General features: G+C 37.5%; 1 protein-coding gene across 3 annotated transcripts in view; it reads right to left on the reverse strand.

The window, feature by feature from the left end:
• ZFYVE28 (zinc finger FYVE-type containing 28) overlaps positions 1-19,622 on the reverse strand; it is a 146,170-nt gene that overhangs the window by 62,619 nt on the left and 63,929 nt on the right. For all 3 annotated transcript variants that reach the window (XM_030947290.1, XM_030947288.1, XM_030947291.1), the window contains exon 2: positions 16,717-16,857. In XM_030947290.1, the coding sequence (XP_030803150.1) occupies positions 16,717-16,857 (141 nt within the window). The remainder of the gene's footprint in view (positions 1-16,716; positions 16,858-19,622) is intronic.

The following is a 19,622-nucleotide window of genomic DNA, read 5'->3' on the forward strand; positions in this document are numbered from 1 at the left end:
AGAAAACAGGAATTTTGAAGAAACCTGCCCCTTTAATATGTTCCCCATCAAAAAAAGAAAAAAAACACTTTAGCTAGAAAGAATGATCCACATTTCCTGCAATTTCTCCACAGACTGCTGCACATGCTGTTGCCATAAAATAATCTTAACATTAAGGCTGTAATTACAGTTGTCTTCATCCAAAATAAGGGAATAAATTAACGATCAGCAATATTTATTACACACTGGTATAAGGTACTTGATGTGCTAACCATTAAAACAGTTTCACAATAAAGCATTTTTTGCAAACCTGTCATGACATAAATTTCATTTCAATAAAGTTGTAAAAAACAAACAAAAACTCCATCTCATACAGTTAAAACACATGAGGAAGTGTAACCATCTTCTCTAGATGTAAGACTGAAAATCAAATGCCCTGTAGCCCCTCCAGGGCATCACAACACAGACCATGGCCAGCAGGTATGAGAAGAGATAAGAAAAGAAAACTAGAATCACTGACACAAAATACCTGATTTAAGAGATGAAACCTCCCCATTGTACTGCCAGGATCAGTGGGGCAAGAGGATCCCTTAGAACCCAAAGAGATTCCCCTTGTAGGAACTGCAGGAAAAACCAACCTTAACAACTCCCTGGGTCATTGCAAGGAGAACTGAAGTTCAAATGCTGGAAGAGAACAGAGCAGAGATGCCCAGACCCTGCTGCAGCAGCAGCACCCTGAACCCCTGGCTGCAGAACACTCACCACCTCTCCCTCCAGGACAACAGGAAGTTAGACAAACAATCACATCCAAACTGGCATGACACTTTAGGGTCGGAAGAAGAATAATAGCAAGTTTCCTATGCCCCTTCCATTTTTTAATTCGTGGTATTGAGTATACTTCTCTCACTAATATTTAGCTGAATCTACCTGGGAACTAAAGTATTTTGAAAGTAAGCCTCCTAAGAAAAACAACTCCTAAACTACCCAGCTCCCACCCAAAGTAACAGAGCAAAGACTGAAACTGAGGATAAAAACATTTACATTGTAGAAAGGCATGAGTCACTCATGAAGTGTTTCAAATCTGTTATTACTGATCTATTTTGAGACCAGGTGCTTTGCCTGTAGCTCTCACTTTATAACTAGTGCAATACAAGTTGGTCTTTATCATCAGGATGAAAAAGCCAGATTCCTGTTTTCAGAGAATTAATCAAAGTTTGTAAAGGCCTTTTTGCATTGGAGAGATATAGTGGTAAAAAGCAATCTTACCAGTTAAAATTTTACAAAAGTTTCACAAAATGCAGAGAAATATTAAGGCAGGAAACTGAGAAGAACACTCAAATCTGGTTATATCAGACTGTAAGTAATCCAATTACATTTTATTTTAGGACAGGATATTCCAATTTATTTTACTTGCCAACCAACTTTAATATGGGGAAATGCAATTTTTCTCTTACTTTTTTTCCCCTAAAATGCTACACAGAATAAGAGGAAAAGCCATATTAAAAAACTTTGCTCCCTAAATTTTATTTTACTTCAGTGGATTATTTTTTAAATGCAATCTTATTTGACAGCAGCTACAAGAGAGATTGAATTTCCCTTATATAACCACCTATATACATATTCAAAATTCCTGAGTTTTAAAGAAGATTTTACACAAAGAGAATAAAGAAAGAGCACTCACAGCTGGTAAGCAACTGTTCCATGGTTTTGCTCTGTTTTCCTAATCATTATACCTGTTAAAAAGCTCTAAGTTTCTGTCTAAATCATCTCATAATTACTACAAGCATCATGAAATTTTTTACCTTAATGCACTTAAATATTGCAAATAAGGCAAGATGATGCAACGAAGATAATTCAACTTTTTACAATATACTAATGTTTAAGCATATAATTTATTTTCTTCCCACTTAAAAGACACTTAATATTCTTCCCAATTTCTTCAACATTCCTATAATCTCTAGATGCTTCTGCTCCAGAGCACCCAAGATCTACCAAGACATTGCCATGTATGCCAAACTTTGAGTCAGGTATTTTTGGTAATATGTGCAGTACTGCTAAGTTAAAGTAATTAGAATTTTAATATACATGTCCCAATGGAGATAAATCACAATAGCTCCATCTCCAGTAGCAGTTGTCTGTATCCTTCACACGGGCAGCTGATTATTCTGTCAGAGAGCTGAGTGAAAAAACCAATTAAAAAGATGGGCATCTTTTCCTGCCTCGTCTAGCAGGGATACAGGAAGATTAGGAAAGAACAGTTGATGGAACTTGGATATAAAATGTACAAATACTGAAAGATTTCTACAAGGTAAATTGCTTTTGCTGTTTCAGGATGTACAATTTCCCAAACTCTCTGTTGTTCTACAGGGTTTATTTTATTGTCCTACAGAAGAAAAAAACCCAAACCAACAATTCTCCATCACTTCCCTCTTCCATTTTTCTTATGACACCCAGAGCAGAGTAACTTACATTAAAAATCTGGAATATTTGCTCCCATAATAATTTCAGATCTCAGATGCTTTAAAACTGGAAGGATGCCAGCCAATTTAGACAGACTATCCAAGGCATTGTAAGCAAATTAGTCTTTTCTTTAGAAGAGCTTCAAGAAACATTCAATTTATTTAATTACAGTATTCTGCTTTGTAAGCTAATAACAAATGGGTTTGGATACATGGCAGCACTGAAATTTTGCTCCAATTTAAGCAACAGAAATCAATTAGTTGGAATTGAAGTAGTAAATCTTTCACTTGATCCATCTTTCTACATAAAAGCCTCTGGATTTTAATGCCTCTTTGGGTGGCTTTATCTGTTATCTTTTGGTTTATCTGCACACTGGGATGTGCAGAGTTTTGTTCCAGGTGCTCTGCGGAGGCTTTACAGGAGCACAGGCAGCCACTGCAGAGATTCTGCTTTGGGATTTACTCCAAACTCCTAATTTCCTGGAAAACACAGCTCAGAGTTTCACATAACAGACAGCACTTAAATTTCATTTTGAGAGGGAAGACGAGTGATAGTGAGACAACGTATGTAGGTAGACACAGTAGAGGACAAAAAGTTGGTTTATTTTTGGCCCATCAGTAATTACCCATATATTAAATAATTAGAGCATAAAGCTAACATCAATTGCTGCATTAGCTTCCTGAATAGGTACCCAAAAGTACCAAGAAATTAATCTTCCTTATACTATGAAACATAAGTTTAGAGCAACAAAAGGCAAACTAATCTACCTTTTTGTACATGTCATCAATGAAATTTATGCTGTTCTTCTACAACATTAAATGTAATAAGACCTTTCTGAGGTCTTTTGCAAGACTTCTTCAAAGGAAGGTAACTTCCTGCGCTGTTTAGTACCTCTTTAACAGCCATGTTTTGAATTATCAGTAAAATCCAGCTAAGGCAATGTAGTCTATGACAGCATCACCATGAGCTGAATGGATATTTCAGCCTCCTCATTTAAGTAAGTCCATGACATTTTTTGTTACCTTTTTTAGCTTGGTAAGTTCCAGAACTCCTTCAACATCACATTATGGCAATCAGAAGTCACTGATGAACAAAAATTAATGCCAAAAATAAAGGCTGATTTTATTGTAATTAAAGCAATTAGCAAATATTTAGGGTTTTATGGGCTACTTTAACAAAAGAATCCAGTACTAAGGTGGTGTCCTCTCTGATGTAACAAACAGGTTCTCAATGTACACACAGAAGTCCTGGCTTCAGAGCCCAGACAGTTGTTTCACATAAGAGATCCAAAGCCTCTCTATGGTTTTCCCTCCAGTCCATCTTGCACAGATCCAAAGGCTGAGCTTTTCAGACTGTCCGCATCCCTCTGCTGAGGAGATGAACTCTTCCACCCAACTTGGTGTCATCCACAAACTGGGGGTGCAACTCATGAGATTCCACTTTCTAAAAGTAACAGAATTTTTCTATGTATGAACTTTGGGGAGCAGCTCCTAGTTTAACCCATCCCACTAGAGAGTAATACCAAAACTCACCATGAAAAGGCACCTTTGACATCTAGCAATTTAAATTTTGTATTGCCCCAGCCTAGCAACAACAACTCTCAATAAATAAAAGAGGAATCCCCATTCACAGAGGGCAGAATGAAGGAGATGTCATCATGAATTACTGCCATCTTCACTCTGCCTTCCCCTGCTGCAGTGAAAGCATCCTGCATCCCCAACACATTCATTGCTGAGTTGGAGTGGATCCAGCTTTCTTCCCTATGGTTCTCTGCTGCAAATGAATTCCCTAACCTGCAGTGCACAGCATTTTCATTCCACTGTCCACAGTCTTAGATAACAGGAGCTTCTCACAATGACCCATGTGATCCCTGTGAGCAAGTGGAAACACATGAAAAAACTTGTTAACGTGAGAAACTACAGTTTAAGACTACAGCACTAAACATTATTAGAATCCTGTTTTTAAGGAGAAAATATATTTAAACATGAATCACTCCCTACATAAGATCAAATATGAAATGTAGAAAGAAAATACAATTCCTGTTAGTTGATGGAGTTGTACTGATGGCCCAACTTACAGTCAAGCATTTTACTTTTTATAGCCATTTGCTAATTATTCTGTAGTGACCAGAAGCTTCCCAAAAATTAAGAAAAGCTGTTAAAAGCCAACATTTTAAAAGACACATTTAATTATTTTATTTACTGATAACGAATGTTTAACTCTGCAGGTTTGTTTTTCACCCAACTACAACATTCCACAGATCACCTGACATTACTGGAGGAAAAAAGGCAAATTAACATCTGTGAACCAAACCCAACAGACAAAAACCCCAACTCTTCTGATACTTGTAAGTTACTTAGTGTATTTAGAACAACCATACTCAAGTTCATTTGCAGTGAAGTATGGTGAAAACATATGAAAGGGTTGACAAGTCTGCCTGCTTGCAAAATAAATGTTAAGAGCTTTCACTCAATGGCAAACCCAAGTAGGAAGCAGGTACCTGACACCAACTGTTTGAAGATGTCAGGCAGCACAGAGAAGACATCTGTTAGAGCAATGCAAATACACAAGTCATCACTACTAGGAGTAATGAAATGACAAATGTTGCCATCAGTTATAAAACAACTGAACTGGAAATGAAACTCTAAAGGAAAACCACCCAAATTTACAAGCTCTATGAGGACAGAAAAAAAGTAAAGTAGGTATGTGCATTGTCTCAGATTTAAGTTTAATCTTGACATCATCACTTTAAAATGGCTCTTCTCAGTTTTTCTTCTTTTTTTTTTCTACACTGGTATTGTCCCCACCAAAATTAAATTGGAAGACATTGTATAAAAGAAAATAATTTTCTCTGAGTAAGTCTTAGCTCACTCTCATGTCAAACAGCTTATTCCTGGCCTTTCCTACCTCTGCATCAAGTCTCTTAAATACAAACCTTACGAGAACTTTCTTCCAGAGTTCACCAGCTCTGTTCCAGTTTAGAAAGAGCCTCAAACACAGATACAATTCAGAAAACAATCACGATTCCCTCCTCACCACAGATCAATGAGGAACACCCAACAGGTTGGACAGAGTTTGCTTTTGGCTCTTACTTCTTCACTGTATTGTTAAAAGGTATCTTTGTCTGCTACGGTTTCTAAACTTTGTGAACATGAAGGTTTCTTTCCGTCAACTTCCTCCCTTGATCTCAGTAATTACCCCGCTGTCTCCTTCACTGACCTCTCCTAACACAACTAATATAATGTCTCTAGGGTTACAAATTAGACAGGCAAGAAAGACCTGGCCCTTACTTCAGCTAAAAGTACTCCTGGTTCAATCCACACTGTTGAACCTCTGTATCAATTAACAAAATAACATCAGGAATAGATTCTTGCCAGCTTCTAACCAATCATTACATTTCAGAACCCAGCAGGGAGCTCCTTTCACTTTTGGCTAATTTGTCTCCTTTAATGAGATCTATTTCCACCTAATTCTACAAGAAAATGTTCTTCAATGGACAGATGCAATCAAACAGGAACACATCCCACCTCTGAACCGTCTCACTGTTCACAGTGACTATGGTATGTACTCCCAGTTTGCTCCTGTCAAGGATGTTAATGATACAATTAGTATTTCATAGATAACTCACTGCCAACCCACTACAGCAGTGCCCTCTGAGTGCTTTAGCAGCTCCTCACAGGTACCCTCTCCATCAAGGGATGCTCCTTGATGCTGACTTCCTTTGCAAAAACTGCTTCTCTTCAGCACGGATCCAATTCCAATAAAGCATAGAATGAAAGAGCATGCATTTCCCCCCCTAGAGATTCTTTCTCCTCATAGCACTTGAACTCATCAGATAGCAGGAGACACCTTCAGATAAGGTTTTTTTACACCTGAAACACAAAGCCACTTTCCATCACGGACTGGCGTCAGGCCATTTTGCAGAGTCAGCCTTTGGCAGCCAGGCCAGCTGGAGACTCAGCCCTTTATCTCCCCATCTCACCCACCCTGCAGTCCCTATCCCCATGTCCCACCAGCACTCAGTGCTCTTGTGCTGGGGACATTTGGGAAGGGTTTCAGTACACAGAGCCAGAGTGACCCACGTCATTTCACTGCTCAGGTTCACAGACTCCACAAATACATGCATCAGTACAGCTGAACAAGTGTTTGCAATGTAAAGCTGACCACAGCTTATTTAAACTAACCTTGGATAAGGATCTAAAACTTCAAAGCTCTCTCAAAGCTGTGCTTTTTGAGGGGTGCCATGCACAAGTGTGGGAATAAGAACAAGAATAGTGTCAATTTTTAAACTGACGCTGCCAACAGACCATGGGATAATGCCTAAGGAACTGTGTGTGATAACACAGAAATACACATTGGAACAGGGTTATTTTTATATAAAATCAAAGTTCATTTCTCTTGTTTGCCCATGCTCAACTACATAGCCAAGCAATAAAGTTAAGATATTTACTGAAACTAAAATGTTTATAACATTTCTACCAAGTGCCCAAGGGCTTGCTTGAATCAAAGACTGGGCAGAGCTGCTAAAACTATCACAGACCTCTGACCAAAACCACTCAAATAGACAGAAATATTTCCTTCTGAAACCACTCTATGCCTTTCCATTAATACAGTTATAAAGCTCACTCATAACCCACAGCACTGGTACATTTAAAAGTCTTTACCTGCTAGGAAAGAAAACACATTTAGCATTAAAAATCAATGAAAAATCTGATTTCACTGAGTACAGAATTAATTGAGTTATGCTGAAGTTGTGCACCAGCAGACAAAAGACAAAGAAAGGCCAATTGTGAAATTACACCACAAATACAGAGTTATATCCAACAACACTTCAGCTGAAAACCAAGGAGCCCGAACCTTTGGAGACTTTCATTCAAATAATTTCTACAGTCTGTCTATTTTAAATGAGTGATTTAAAGTTCTCCTAAAAACTTACATCAAGATAATGCTGCTTTCCTGGTTAAGGAATCCCCTCATAATATTCTTTTCTCAATTATAAATTATGATATTTGCATTTCAGAATAAGCCAGACAACCACAAATGTTTTAATTAGATCTACTGAGAAAACTCATCACATCCCAGCTACAGGGTTAAAATATTTTACAGTCAAATTTGCAAAATCCCTATGGAGGAATATTGTACAAATAATAAACATGGCTGGCACTGAGGCCAGAGGTTTGTACAAACGTATGAAAATGAAAAATAATTTCTCATACCTGTTATCAGGTAAGTCAAAGGTAAACATGACTCTGAAAGCCTGCTAGATTCCATCTCTGATTATTTGTGTCTGCATCAGACCCAAACAGAAAAAAGTGAACAAAAAACACACCAAAAAAGACTTTTTCACAGTATCAGAACAATTCCAAAACAAAAATTACCAGAGCTTACATCACAAAGGGAGTTTAGCTCAGAGCCTCAGTTGCACAAATCAATTGAACAAGCTTTGCAGCCTCCAGAGGACCATCACTTACCACCTCTACATGAACTATTACTGTGTTTGGTTATGAGCCCTGTGTATGTGGAATAGCAACAACCTCAGCAGCAGTTACAGACACTGCAGGGCAAGTGAGAAACCAAAGAATACAAATATCTGCTGCTTGGCATTTGTGTAAGTCATCTTCAGGCACAGAAACCTTGAGACCTCTAGAGAAGTGAAAATGTATTCTCAGGGCAAACCTAAGAATTTATATTATGTACAACATAAGTTAGCATCAAGAGCACTACATTTTCTGGATTAAATTCTGAGCTTCCCTCAGAACTATGGAACAAGGAGCAGTATAAACATGTAAGAAGTATCTAGCTTTATCTCTTCACCAGGTGAAGAACCGTGTACTTGGGGTAATGCTGCTGCTGCTCACCTCAACACCACTTTGAGAAGTGTTGAAAAAATAGCACTACTCTAAAAAAATGGAAATACAGCAGGAGATGGGTGGTATAAGCAAAAAAGGTAAGCTTCCTTAACCAAGAGAACATTTTCTGCATAATTAATTTTATACAAGTATAGATTTCCCAAAGCCTTTAAAATGGGAAGTTTTTATGAGTGCAAGCAGTGCATAAACATGCAGGAACAAAGCCCATTGTCTGAGCCTGCTCTCCAACAGCAAATCCATCCTTATCACAAGCTGTTTTCATATCAGTCATTTCAAACTTCTTCAAAGCAACACTAGCTTGCTAATACATGTAATACTTTCAAAAATCAATCATTTTTTAAATTGTCTTAAAGTCTGCATTATTTTTCACCAAGAACACTGTGCAGCAATGAATTAACACAAATTCTTTCAAAAGCATAAGCTGGAGGCAGAAGACAACCAGTGATTCTTTACCCCAAAAGGAACTTGGGGTAATGAGTGAACTATTTAAGTTTCTCATTCTCTCTGGCTAATTATAAAGTTGCAATGACTGAACAAGCCACTCTAATGGCCAACAATTTATTTTCTTCCCATCACCTTAAATTCCAGCCATTCGATTAGTAGTTTATTGTTAAATTATACACTAATAGTAATGAAAGGGCAGTCTGAAGTTAATCTATTCTCTCAAACTCCAAAACATTTTGCAATCCCTCCTTCCAACGTGTAGAAGTCCTTGTTGTGTCCAATATTTAACATATATAGATATATATTTAATATATTTAAGACCTAAAGGCTTTCATCTCAAGGTGCAGCAGGAGGATCCAGCAGGAGGAGCTCAAAGCCTTTGCCCAGCCCCAGAGATTTGGCATCATTGGCATGAGTAGAACCTGTGGGATGAGTTCTGTGACTGGAGTGCCCTGCTGGAGGGGTCCAGGCTCTCCAGGACATGGCTGGCACTGTGTGTAATGCAGGGCTGGAGTGCACAGAGCCTGGAGCTGGCAGTGGCACAGTGAGAACCACCGGGGAAGGACTAAGGGACAAACAAATCAATTTGGGATGTTATCCCAGGAGGAGGAAAGTGAGGGGAGACCTCAGTGCAGTTACAAATTCCTCATGAGGGGAAGAGGAGGCACAGACACTGATCTCTGTGGTGACAGTGACAGGAATGAGGGAACAGCCTGAAGTTGAGTCAGGGGAGCTTTAAGTTGGATATTAGGGAAAGGTTCTGCCCCCAGGGGGTGGCTGGGCACTGACCAGGCTCCCCAGGGCCTTGGTCACAGCATCAGCCTGGCAGAGCTCAAAGGGTGTTTGGACAATGCTCTGGGGCACAGGGGGTGACTCCTGGGGATGGGGCTGTGTGTGGCCAGGAACTGATGATCCTTCCAACTCACGATGTTCCATTCACGGATTTTGTTTAATGAAAACTTATAACAACCTGACACATGAGAAAACCAGACTGCAGATTATTCCACAAAATATTCCTCATAATAATCCATTAGTATGAAATGAATTACTTCTTATTAAAAAACAGGCTTTAACTTTCAAGTATGGTAAGGTCACAATGAAAATTAAATTCCACTGCTAAGAACTGACTTGAAAAAAATACTAACTTGCCTTCTTGTCTTTCTTATCATACTTTCCCAGTATTAAAGGAAAAAATAAATAAAGGAAAGGGATTTTTCTATATGATTAAGTGAAAAGGCTTCTAGCACAGGAAAGAGACTTAATCCCTGAGTACAAAAACATGACAAAATAAATAATTTGCACGTATTGTTAATCTTGCTAACGTGGAGCTACCATATCCATATGGAGAAAAGAAGGAAAACTGCAGCATATTTAAGTCATGAGACTACATAAACAATTCAGACTACATAAAAAATTCAGTGGCTGATACTGAAATCTATCCTTCTTTGCAACAGTAAAAAAAAAAAAAATTAAAATTTAGCCAATCACACTATAGCAGAGCTGACAGCAATCCTCTGATGGCACTGCTGAAGAGTGTGGCAGAACTGTAAAGCCCTTGACAGTCAGACACATCACATTACATTAATTCCTACATAACTGGGTCTGGTACAGTATCTTACTTCACAAAGGCTCAGAAAAGTCAGCCTTTAAATGACCTGGCTCCATTGTCCTCATTTAGCCTTCAAATGCTCTGGGAATGACACCCCTGTGTCTCGGGCCCCCTGCCAATACTCATTCAAGGTACCAACGTGCCAATTGTTAGCAATATAAAAACTATGACTAAGGGCAAATAATCATAATTAAGAAATGAAAAATCATTTTATCTTTTGAAGCTGAGTGTTGGAAGACTCCAATACCTCTGAAATTAAGAGTCTTCTGTAGCTGGGTTCTCTTTCACAAAGAAGAAAATGTATTTTTAAATTTGAGTAAAACTTGTGACCAAAAGAAGAAACTGTTCTAATTGAAGTACAGATAAAATATTCATTTTGCTCTCCTGTTAGCACCTCATGTTTTATATGGATGACTACCTCATCCACCAAAGGCAGTGGTTTTCCACAGGAGTTTGCATGCAATGATTGTGGTCATCATGAGCAGATGGTACAGCACAACCTTGCATCACAGCTCTTCAGCAGCAACCTATGGCCACCCCAGCATGCACCATTTAACATAATACAATCATATTCCTTTTTCACTGATAAAAAATTAATAGTGTTTTGTACACAAAGATAAGTTCTCTTTTCATTATTTAGCAACTTGTCAATCCAGATTGAGTTTCACCCTTGTGCATTATTGATTACCACCTGTGTTGTCATTTCACGCTACATCAACTTTTGTTTATTTTTAAATATATATAATAAGAAAACTCAAATGTCACACACTGAAGAACCTTTCCATTTCCCACTACAGAGAAATCAATGCATGCTCTATGATAATTCACTCAGCTCAGTCATGTTTCTCTTCCACTCTGGAGATGTTACTAAGCAATTTGCAAACCCTGCAACAGCTTCACAGGTCTGTGTGATGGTGTTATGTTGAAAGTTTTGTTTGTTTGGAGTTAGATTTTTGCTGGTTTGTTGTTTTCATTTGTTTGGTTTTGTTTTGGATGTTTGTGGTTTTTTGTTTTGTTTGAGTTTGTGTTACTGTCGTTGGGGTCTTGTGGGGTTTTCTTAATTAAACCAAAAACCAATACAGACATCTGCCCAGATACATGGTGGAAGCTGCTGTGAAAGACAGCTGGACTGCTATCCCCTATCAGGCTGAAATTGGTAACCACCCCCTAAAGTGACCCATTATCAAACACAATCACTGCTTTGCTCAGACAGAACACAGTGCCAGAGCTTCCCCACTTCTGTCTAGACTTGTTTTATCCATCTCCCTCTTCAGAAAGCAAATAGCATTCCTAAGTTTTTAAGATACACCAAAAACATATTTCAAAGATAAAGAGCATATGTTTTCTTTTTGTGTTAAAGTTTTGATTCAACAAGGCCAAGTGCAAGGTCCCTCCCCACGTTGGGGAAATCTAATGAGAGGTGTCCCCAGTGATAGCAGGGAGTTGGAGCTGGGTGATATTAAAGGTTTCTTCCAACCCAAACTATCCAATGAGTGTGATTTTAGCATGTGACAAAGCAGATTCCCCAAGCATGCTCCCAGCAGCACTGTTCCTTTACTCTTTGTTTGCCATATTCAATTTATATCATCTTTATATCAATTTATATCATCTTTCTGCACCCCACAGTAAGCTCCTTCAGCCTGGAACACATATTCTGTTATGGTGAGGACAAAGCTTTGTTTCCACTGACACTTGTACATCAACTTCTTTCATAGTGATGCTTTCAGTTGTTAAATTGAGCTTGAAGAAATATGGAGATAAGTGTGGTTGAAACACAGCAGTTTTGATAAAATTCACCACATATTTTGTATTGCTACAGAAACTGAGACAGACAAGTGATAAAACACAACACTGAAATATGATTAGCTTTCTCTGAGGGCTCCAACTCCTCAGCAACATTTACTTAGGCTACAGAGGATAACAAAGTTCAGGTTCACAGGTGCCTCCTTCTCAGCACTGTATAAAGGAGTGACCTATACAGGAGGCAGTCCACTAAAGACTGCCTTCTAAAGCCTCATGTTACAGCAACTGGAACTGCTAAAGCTCAGCTGGAAACACTGGGCTGCCAATTGCAGTAATTCAGGAGGTGCTTCCCAAGAAGGCAAACAGCAGGAAAGGAGTGAAGAACCAGTGTAATGTACTGCCAGACAGTGCAGCACCCATCACTCCTAGCAGGGAGCCAGAAACAGTCATGTCTCACAAATATTATAAATTCCCCATTTTACTGTGCTGTGGAACAGTGCAAAAGGACAGCACAGCCAGGAGAGTCTATGGTTTGCTCAGGTCAGTGCCCTGATGGGGCAAATTCCTTCCTTGTGCACTTCAGCAGATCAAGAGACACTGCTGAGACACAATCTGCAGGAATAATGCTGATAAAACCACGCTGGAGCTGACTCATGTGCTATTCTGAGAGCTCACTACTGTACACAGAGAAATAATTCTCAGTGTACTGAAACAGCAAGCAAGGACTATGATCCTAAACATTCTCACCTGTTATGCACAAGTTTGTTACTGGTGAAATCCTAACAAATTCCTGCTTTAGAAAAAAAGGGTTTTTTTACTCTTTACTCTAAAACAAAAGGAATGAACTTTTGTAATATTTAACAATAAACCCAACTCCATAGCCAATAAATTGTTTTAAACCAGTTTACCAAGTCAACTAACAAAATATTAATCAATGTGAAAACAGCAACAATCAAAGCAAATTAATTTAGAGAATGATAGTGAATGCATCAGTGAACAATTCAAAAGTGTACATGAGTTACCATCACTTCTTGTAAAATTCAATACTGTGTGATGTTGTGAAAAGCATAGGAAAGGACACCTTGTTATACCACTGATATAAAAATACTGCAATGATCTGTGTTGCAGGGAAAAACCCTCAGATGAACAAGCACTGCATATTGCTGAAGACTCACTAATGCAGAGACTTTTTTTTTAAGGAAAAAGTTTTCCCTCTAGAACCATCAATCAATCAAGCTCAATAATCCAAAATTTTACATTCTACCTACCTTTTGGTTCATTTAAGAAAAACTCACACAGCTTTTCATCATGCATCTCAGCACACTTTAGGTATTGTTAATCTTAACAGAAACCAGTAAAGAAGTGTTTTATTCTGTTGAATAGGTATTAATTACACAACAAATTCAAGATACTGTATTGATAGATATGTTATGATTTCACAAAGTTTTACCACTGACATGCAAAAAGCAAAGCAAAATGAGGGATGGCATTTTTATAATAGGCTATCATAACGCGAAAACAGTGTTACATCACATTATTGTGAAAATGAAAAGCTTTGAAAACCATTCTCTTACTCATCTTACCACTCTTACTCATGGATTATGCTACTCAGCATCCTGCTGTACAGTCAGCCCACAGCATTTGAAAACCAAGCTGCGAGATGTTCAGAAATTTTGAGAAGTTAATTTACTGTAAAAAGTGTGATTCTTATCAGCAGACAGTATTATGACAAAGCAGAAGACAACACTCAGAGTTGCAGTTCTTTACTAAGAAAGCATCAACAGACTTGAAGACTGCAGTTCTCTGCACATCCACAATGCACCAGTATCTTCAACCTGCCCTGACTAATTCTGCCAGTTTTGTTAACATAGAAAACTTGAAGTATGTCCACTATAAAGTGTTACATCCTTTAGGCAGAGACATTCTGGTTTGTCTGAGTCTGTTCACACACTACAGCAAACTTGGAGATCTTTAACAAAACTATCAGAAGTTCAGAGTAGATACAAAGATTTAAATCTTAGCTCTTCAGATATGGTTAAGAGCCAACAGCACACCCAACTTCTCTCCAAGAAGATTCACAGTTTCTAAGACTTGTTAGCATTAAAAAAAAATCACACTAATTTAAAGGCATTTCCTCTCTCTAATTGATAAAAATAAAATTCCAAACCATCATATGTTAATCAGGCAGACACTAGCAGTGAATGATTTGAAAATAAGCAACCCAGGAACAACGAATTAATTTAAAAAACAGACGCCAAGATAGGACATGGAATTTTAGAAATCCTTGTCCCTAAAAAACACTAAAATCTGATAGAAATGCTATGCCTCTAAATTTCATGGAGATAAAAATTGGGAGTAATCTGGAGATCTTAAAACTACAGTTTCCATGGAAAAGCTAGCACAAAATAGGAAAAAAAAATCATGCAAAGACTGGGAGTCTGGTAAACTATGTTCTGTGGTCACAAAACACTTTTCAAAAGCATTGCTTGAAGAGTCAGAAAGTACACATTTCTAAAGAAAACGTCTCAGAATTGCATGACAGTTTTTGCAGACACCAGAGGCATTGCACAATGCAGCTGTTACCCTCCTTTTACATGAAAAACCTTCCACCACAATTCTGAGCCCAGGGCTGGCTGTTGGTTCTCCATCATTCTCAAACCCCATCACACCTTAGGCTAAAACCAATTTTTCCTCCTATGTGTGATTTTTGGTCAGCAAATATCTACATTTTGAGTCCTTACTAAAACACTGTTCCTTCTCTTGTTTGGAAATTACAGGACAAATTCTTAAAAGAAACGAAAAAACATTGCATTTACACAAAGTACTACAAAATAATGTAAGACCTAATTAAGCAAAGCCATTTTTGACATGACATTTGACAATGATCTGACCTATTCTACAGAACTTTTAAAACTACAAATTCCAAAAATAGCTACATAAAAAACCCCTCCATCTTTTCTTTCAGTTCTAGCAACAGATTGTTTTAGTAACAGCAATCTGTTTGGCAAATGAAATTACCAGACATCAGAAGATATTAAGAGTCACAAGGTAGTGAATCACTACAGAACAAGCCAAGCAAACTGACCAAGGAGCAGTCAGAGTCTGCATTTCCTGCACTCCTACAGGTGAAACATACAGATAAGTTATTTTTTTTAATAGAACAGCTCTTCAGGCCTGCCTATACTACAGGAAACACATCAGAAAGCCTGTGTGCCTGCAGGGAAACGGAATAAATTGTCACTGCCAAGGATAAAGCAACCAAGCAGATTTGTCTTGCACAATGATAGTGCTAACCCACCCTTAATAACAGAAAACCTTTCCTGCCAGTCTGGAAAGAATTTGAGTAGAAAGTTTGTGGAACATTCACTACTGGAGGTTTTGTAGAAGTCAGATAAATATTTGTGAAGTGTGCTTTGGGTACAGCTGATCTGTCATACAGAAGACTGAAGTCTTCCCCTGAAGGCAACTTTCACATCTATTTTTTTCATTCCAAGTCACAGCATTTTTAATTGTTAGTAAACTTACAGCTCCCAGTTTGGTAAACCCTTAAAGTTACATTTTTCTGTAGGAACAATACAGTGAAATTGTGAAGATATTCAAAGTCAGCAGAAGTATTAAAATTGTTTCTGACAGAACAACATATTCACTGGCTACTCTTTCTCTGTAAGCACACTTCAAAAAGCTGCACTTTTAAAATTTAGTTTTCTTGCAAGCAAACATAAAGCACCTGACTGCTTTTCTTTTCAACAGACTCAGCTAACCTAATGTGAACACTTCCTACAATGATCAGAGCACTTTTCTGGAAACTCATTGTAACATGATTAGTGATGAAATTTTTCCACATAATGAAGTTTAGTACATTTTATTAGGAGTAACAGGAAGAAATTGTAGCAAGGGTGAATCAAAATACATTCTTTACACTTAAGTGAATCATATTTTACTTGCTGGAGATGTACATGTTTATTTATTACTATGGTCCTTCCACTTAAAATTGTCCTGAGGTGACAGCAAACGTTTACTTTTCATAGAGAAATCCTCATACCACCTGAGCATCATGTATTTTAGACTTGAAGCTACTCCAGTTCAAATTGTATTTCTTGGGTATGACTGGGAGAGGAAATATCAAAGCGTTCATGTAAATATGAAGGGTACAAAAATGTAGATCCTTTCTACCTCTAAAAATTTGAATTACCTGAACATCACATAACCCTCTGAATGTAATTCATTTACTAATGAAAAACTCAGAGATTCATGAGGCATGAAAGATGAGCAGCTACAAATGACATGCCTATTTTTTGCTACTTGAAATTTTGAAACATTTCTCATGCCCTGTAAGCTCTGTATGCTTATTTTATAGAAAGGAAACAAAGTTTATAATGTGTATTCTTATTCAGGGAAAGCCTCAACACTCTTAAATGAGATGTAGGAAATTTAATTCATGGATAGCATTTTCAAGAATATACCCTTTAAAGTAATGAAAGGCATGTATCTAACAAAGGTTCATTTTAAAAAGCTCTGACAATAAAAACTAACTAATACAAAAAAAAAAAAGGAATACATTAAATGTACATAAAAATCCCAGTGAAATCAGGAAGTTGTCACTTTGATTACCTGACAGGAGCGAAACTGGTTGACCAGCAGTGTACATCTCTGTGGGTCCTTTCTTCCATCCAAACTGTCCAGTTCAGCTGCCACTTGATTTAGTTCCTCATCAGCATAGTAGAACTGAGCAAGGAGCTGAGGGTCTGTTCTCTGCATTGGAGACATGGACAATATTACATTACTATTGCAAAAAAACCCAAATCAATCCCAAAAACTAAAACAACTTTAGCTCGTTGTATTTACTGTGATTTTTTTGAACATATAAGCCAGATAAGCAGTATAGCAGTATGGAAAAGAATGATATTGAGATTATTTACACACACTCAAATTTTTTTTTCTACTTTGAAGAAAAAAAAAACTCCCAAAAAACATCTCACATAATAAATCTGAGACATTACTCAGCTACCATTATCTCCAAAACCACCCTGTCATTCTCACTTCTTGTGGTACAATTATCTGGAGGAGCCAACAAGTGAATCAGAAGGTTTGTTTATTGAACAGAAGCAGACTTCAGCTCTAGGCAGAACAAGACAAAGTTGCTTTCCAAGTTAAAACAAACAAACTATACCCCCCAAACCTATCAAGCAATGGAATCATCTATCAGGCACCATGGTAACCTTTGCAGCATGGTCTGCTCAGAATCCTCCCTTTGAGCATCACAAGAATGAAGCCACAGAAGAAAAAGGTACTGAATCTGCCAGGGCCAAACAGATGCAAACACTTTATAACACTACTATCACTAAACAAGGCATTACAGAGAGAAAATGATGTCACAAACCTTTCAGGTGGCAAAGAACAGAATCATCACAATGGATTTCTGGCCACATTAAAACAAAGCAGCAACTATAATAAAAAGACCAAACAAATAAAGGAATGCCTCCTCAAAAACACTGAGAAATATTAATAGTAAAGGTTTACACCATAAAAGGATTTTTTTGAACATTAACAGCTAGGAGTTCTGGTTCCAACATCTTAATTGTAAGCTGTCAAAAATCTACACTCTTGAATAATGTCTTCACTATAGCCCTGATATAAATGTGCCCAGGGAGAAGAATAAAGCTTGTGATATATGGTCAGGGAAACAAACAAAATTCAAAATGAATGATAATAAGGAGAGCATGTAATTACTACTAAATTTTACGTTGTTTAGTTATAAATTTCTGTATTTATAGTCAAGCTTAGTAAAACATTTCTTTAAGCATTCTCTACCTGATGATTTTATTATTTCTGATTTTTATGTTTTCCTTCAGCATTTATCCACAACCTCTAGACAATAAACAAAGATGCAGGAGTCTGTGTATATGGAATTGTGACAAAGCATGACTGCTGATTTTTAAGCATCTAAATTGCACTGCAGAAGCAAAATAAGGCAATTTATTAAGACTGGTCTCAGGCAAGACAAGTATGCCTGAGACACTTAGCTCCCACATGGCTGATTTTTTCAAACGGAGGAACAGAAGTTTTAATTGAGTTCTCTCAACTGTGTTATGTTTGGTGTGGATTAGCAGTGTGATCTTTGATTAATTGTGTCAATCATATGTGGTCCCTGGCAAGATGAAACTGCATGAAACTCTAAACCTCTTCACAGGGGGCCACTTAAAGCAAATAAAACAGAAGTTTACTAATTCAATTTACTGCACTAGGTAACAGAAAATTAGGGATGGTGTCATATTCAATGCCAATTTTTATTTTGAGTTTATGCAAAATATGGTTCAAATAATTTAATCCAAACTCCTTACTATTCTTTGGCAGAATGAGAATTAGCAATTCCCATCCTTGGTACTAAAATTAATAGAAAGACTTAATTTGAAAACATCTCATGGAGATCCTACCACTTACCCTGGTAGTTTGTTTCAGGAAATAATCCCATTTAACAACAAATTAATGCATCCAAGTTCTTCTTTTGATTTGCTGGACTTCACCAACGCTGCTCATTTTGCCTTATTCAGCATTAATTCTATTTGCCTATTTCTGTTTTCACTGACTGCAGCAACCCCTTTAACCATGTCACCACTGTGGGATGCACTCATGGGTTTGGGATTTCTGGGGAGAATTTTTGTTTGGTTGCACAGGAAGGTTTTTTGGACATGGTGATATTGCTGTTATCATCCCAACAGCCTCTTCAGTACCAGCTCTCCAGGCAGGAATCTCATTCTGCAAGCACACCTTGCATTCCTTCTGCCTAATATCTCTTTATATTCCACATATTCAGCCCAATAAATGGCCCAGGTTATCCTGACAATCTTTACAGCCAGCACAATGTACCACACCACTGGAGAACACTCTTCACAGATCTGAAACCATCATTTCATAGATGGGTCAAAAACTGCTTTCCCCATTTGTATGCTGTACAAAAACTATCATTCCAGCCAGTACCAAAACAGGGATCAGCACACCGCAAACTAAACAAAAAAAAACTCCAACCAAACAAAATAACACACATTTAGCCATGCTATACAATAATACACCGTTCTTTTCTTTTATGAAAGATCACTCACTGAATATTTATTTTAATGATTTTTACTTTTTAATAAGTTCCACTCAACCAGTCAGATACCAAAATCAGAAGATGCCTGCCTGTCACCCAGTAAGTCAGTATAAAACTGTCCATACAAAAAAGTTGCATGAACTATTGAGCTGGTTACATTCTGGCTTTACCCATCAAGTCTGACCAATGTACAGTGACCAGGATTAGGTTAATTCAGTTTATTGCATAATGAATTCTGATCTGATTTTTCAAAAAGGATTTAAATGGACTATAAGAGAATGTTAAAAACATCTTAATTTAAGAGACCTGTTAGCTAGTTACGGGTTATTAGATAAATAACAGGTCTGTAGAATTATTTATTGCATGTTATCAAAGGAAAAGATGCTATTCTCACATCTTGTAAACAAGTTGGTAGACCAAAACCAGG

Source organism: Camarhynchus parvulus, chromosome 4 (assembly GCF_901933205.1).
Source record: "Camarhynchus parvulus chromosome 4, STF_HiC, whole genome shotgun sequence".
In the NCBI taxonomy this organism is placed as follows: Eukaryota; Metazoa; Chordata; class Aves; order Passeriformes; family Thraupidae; genus Camarhynchus; species Camarhynchus parvulus.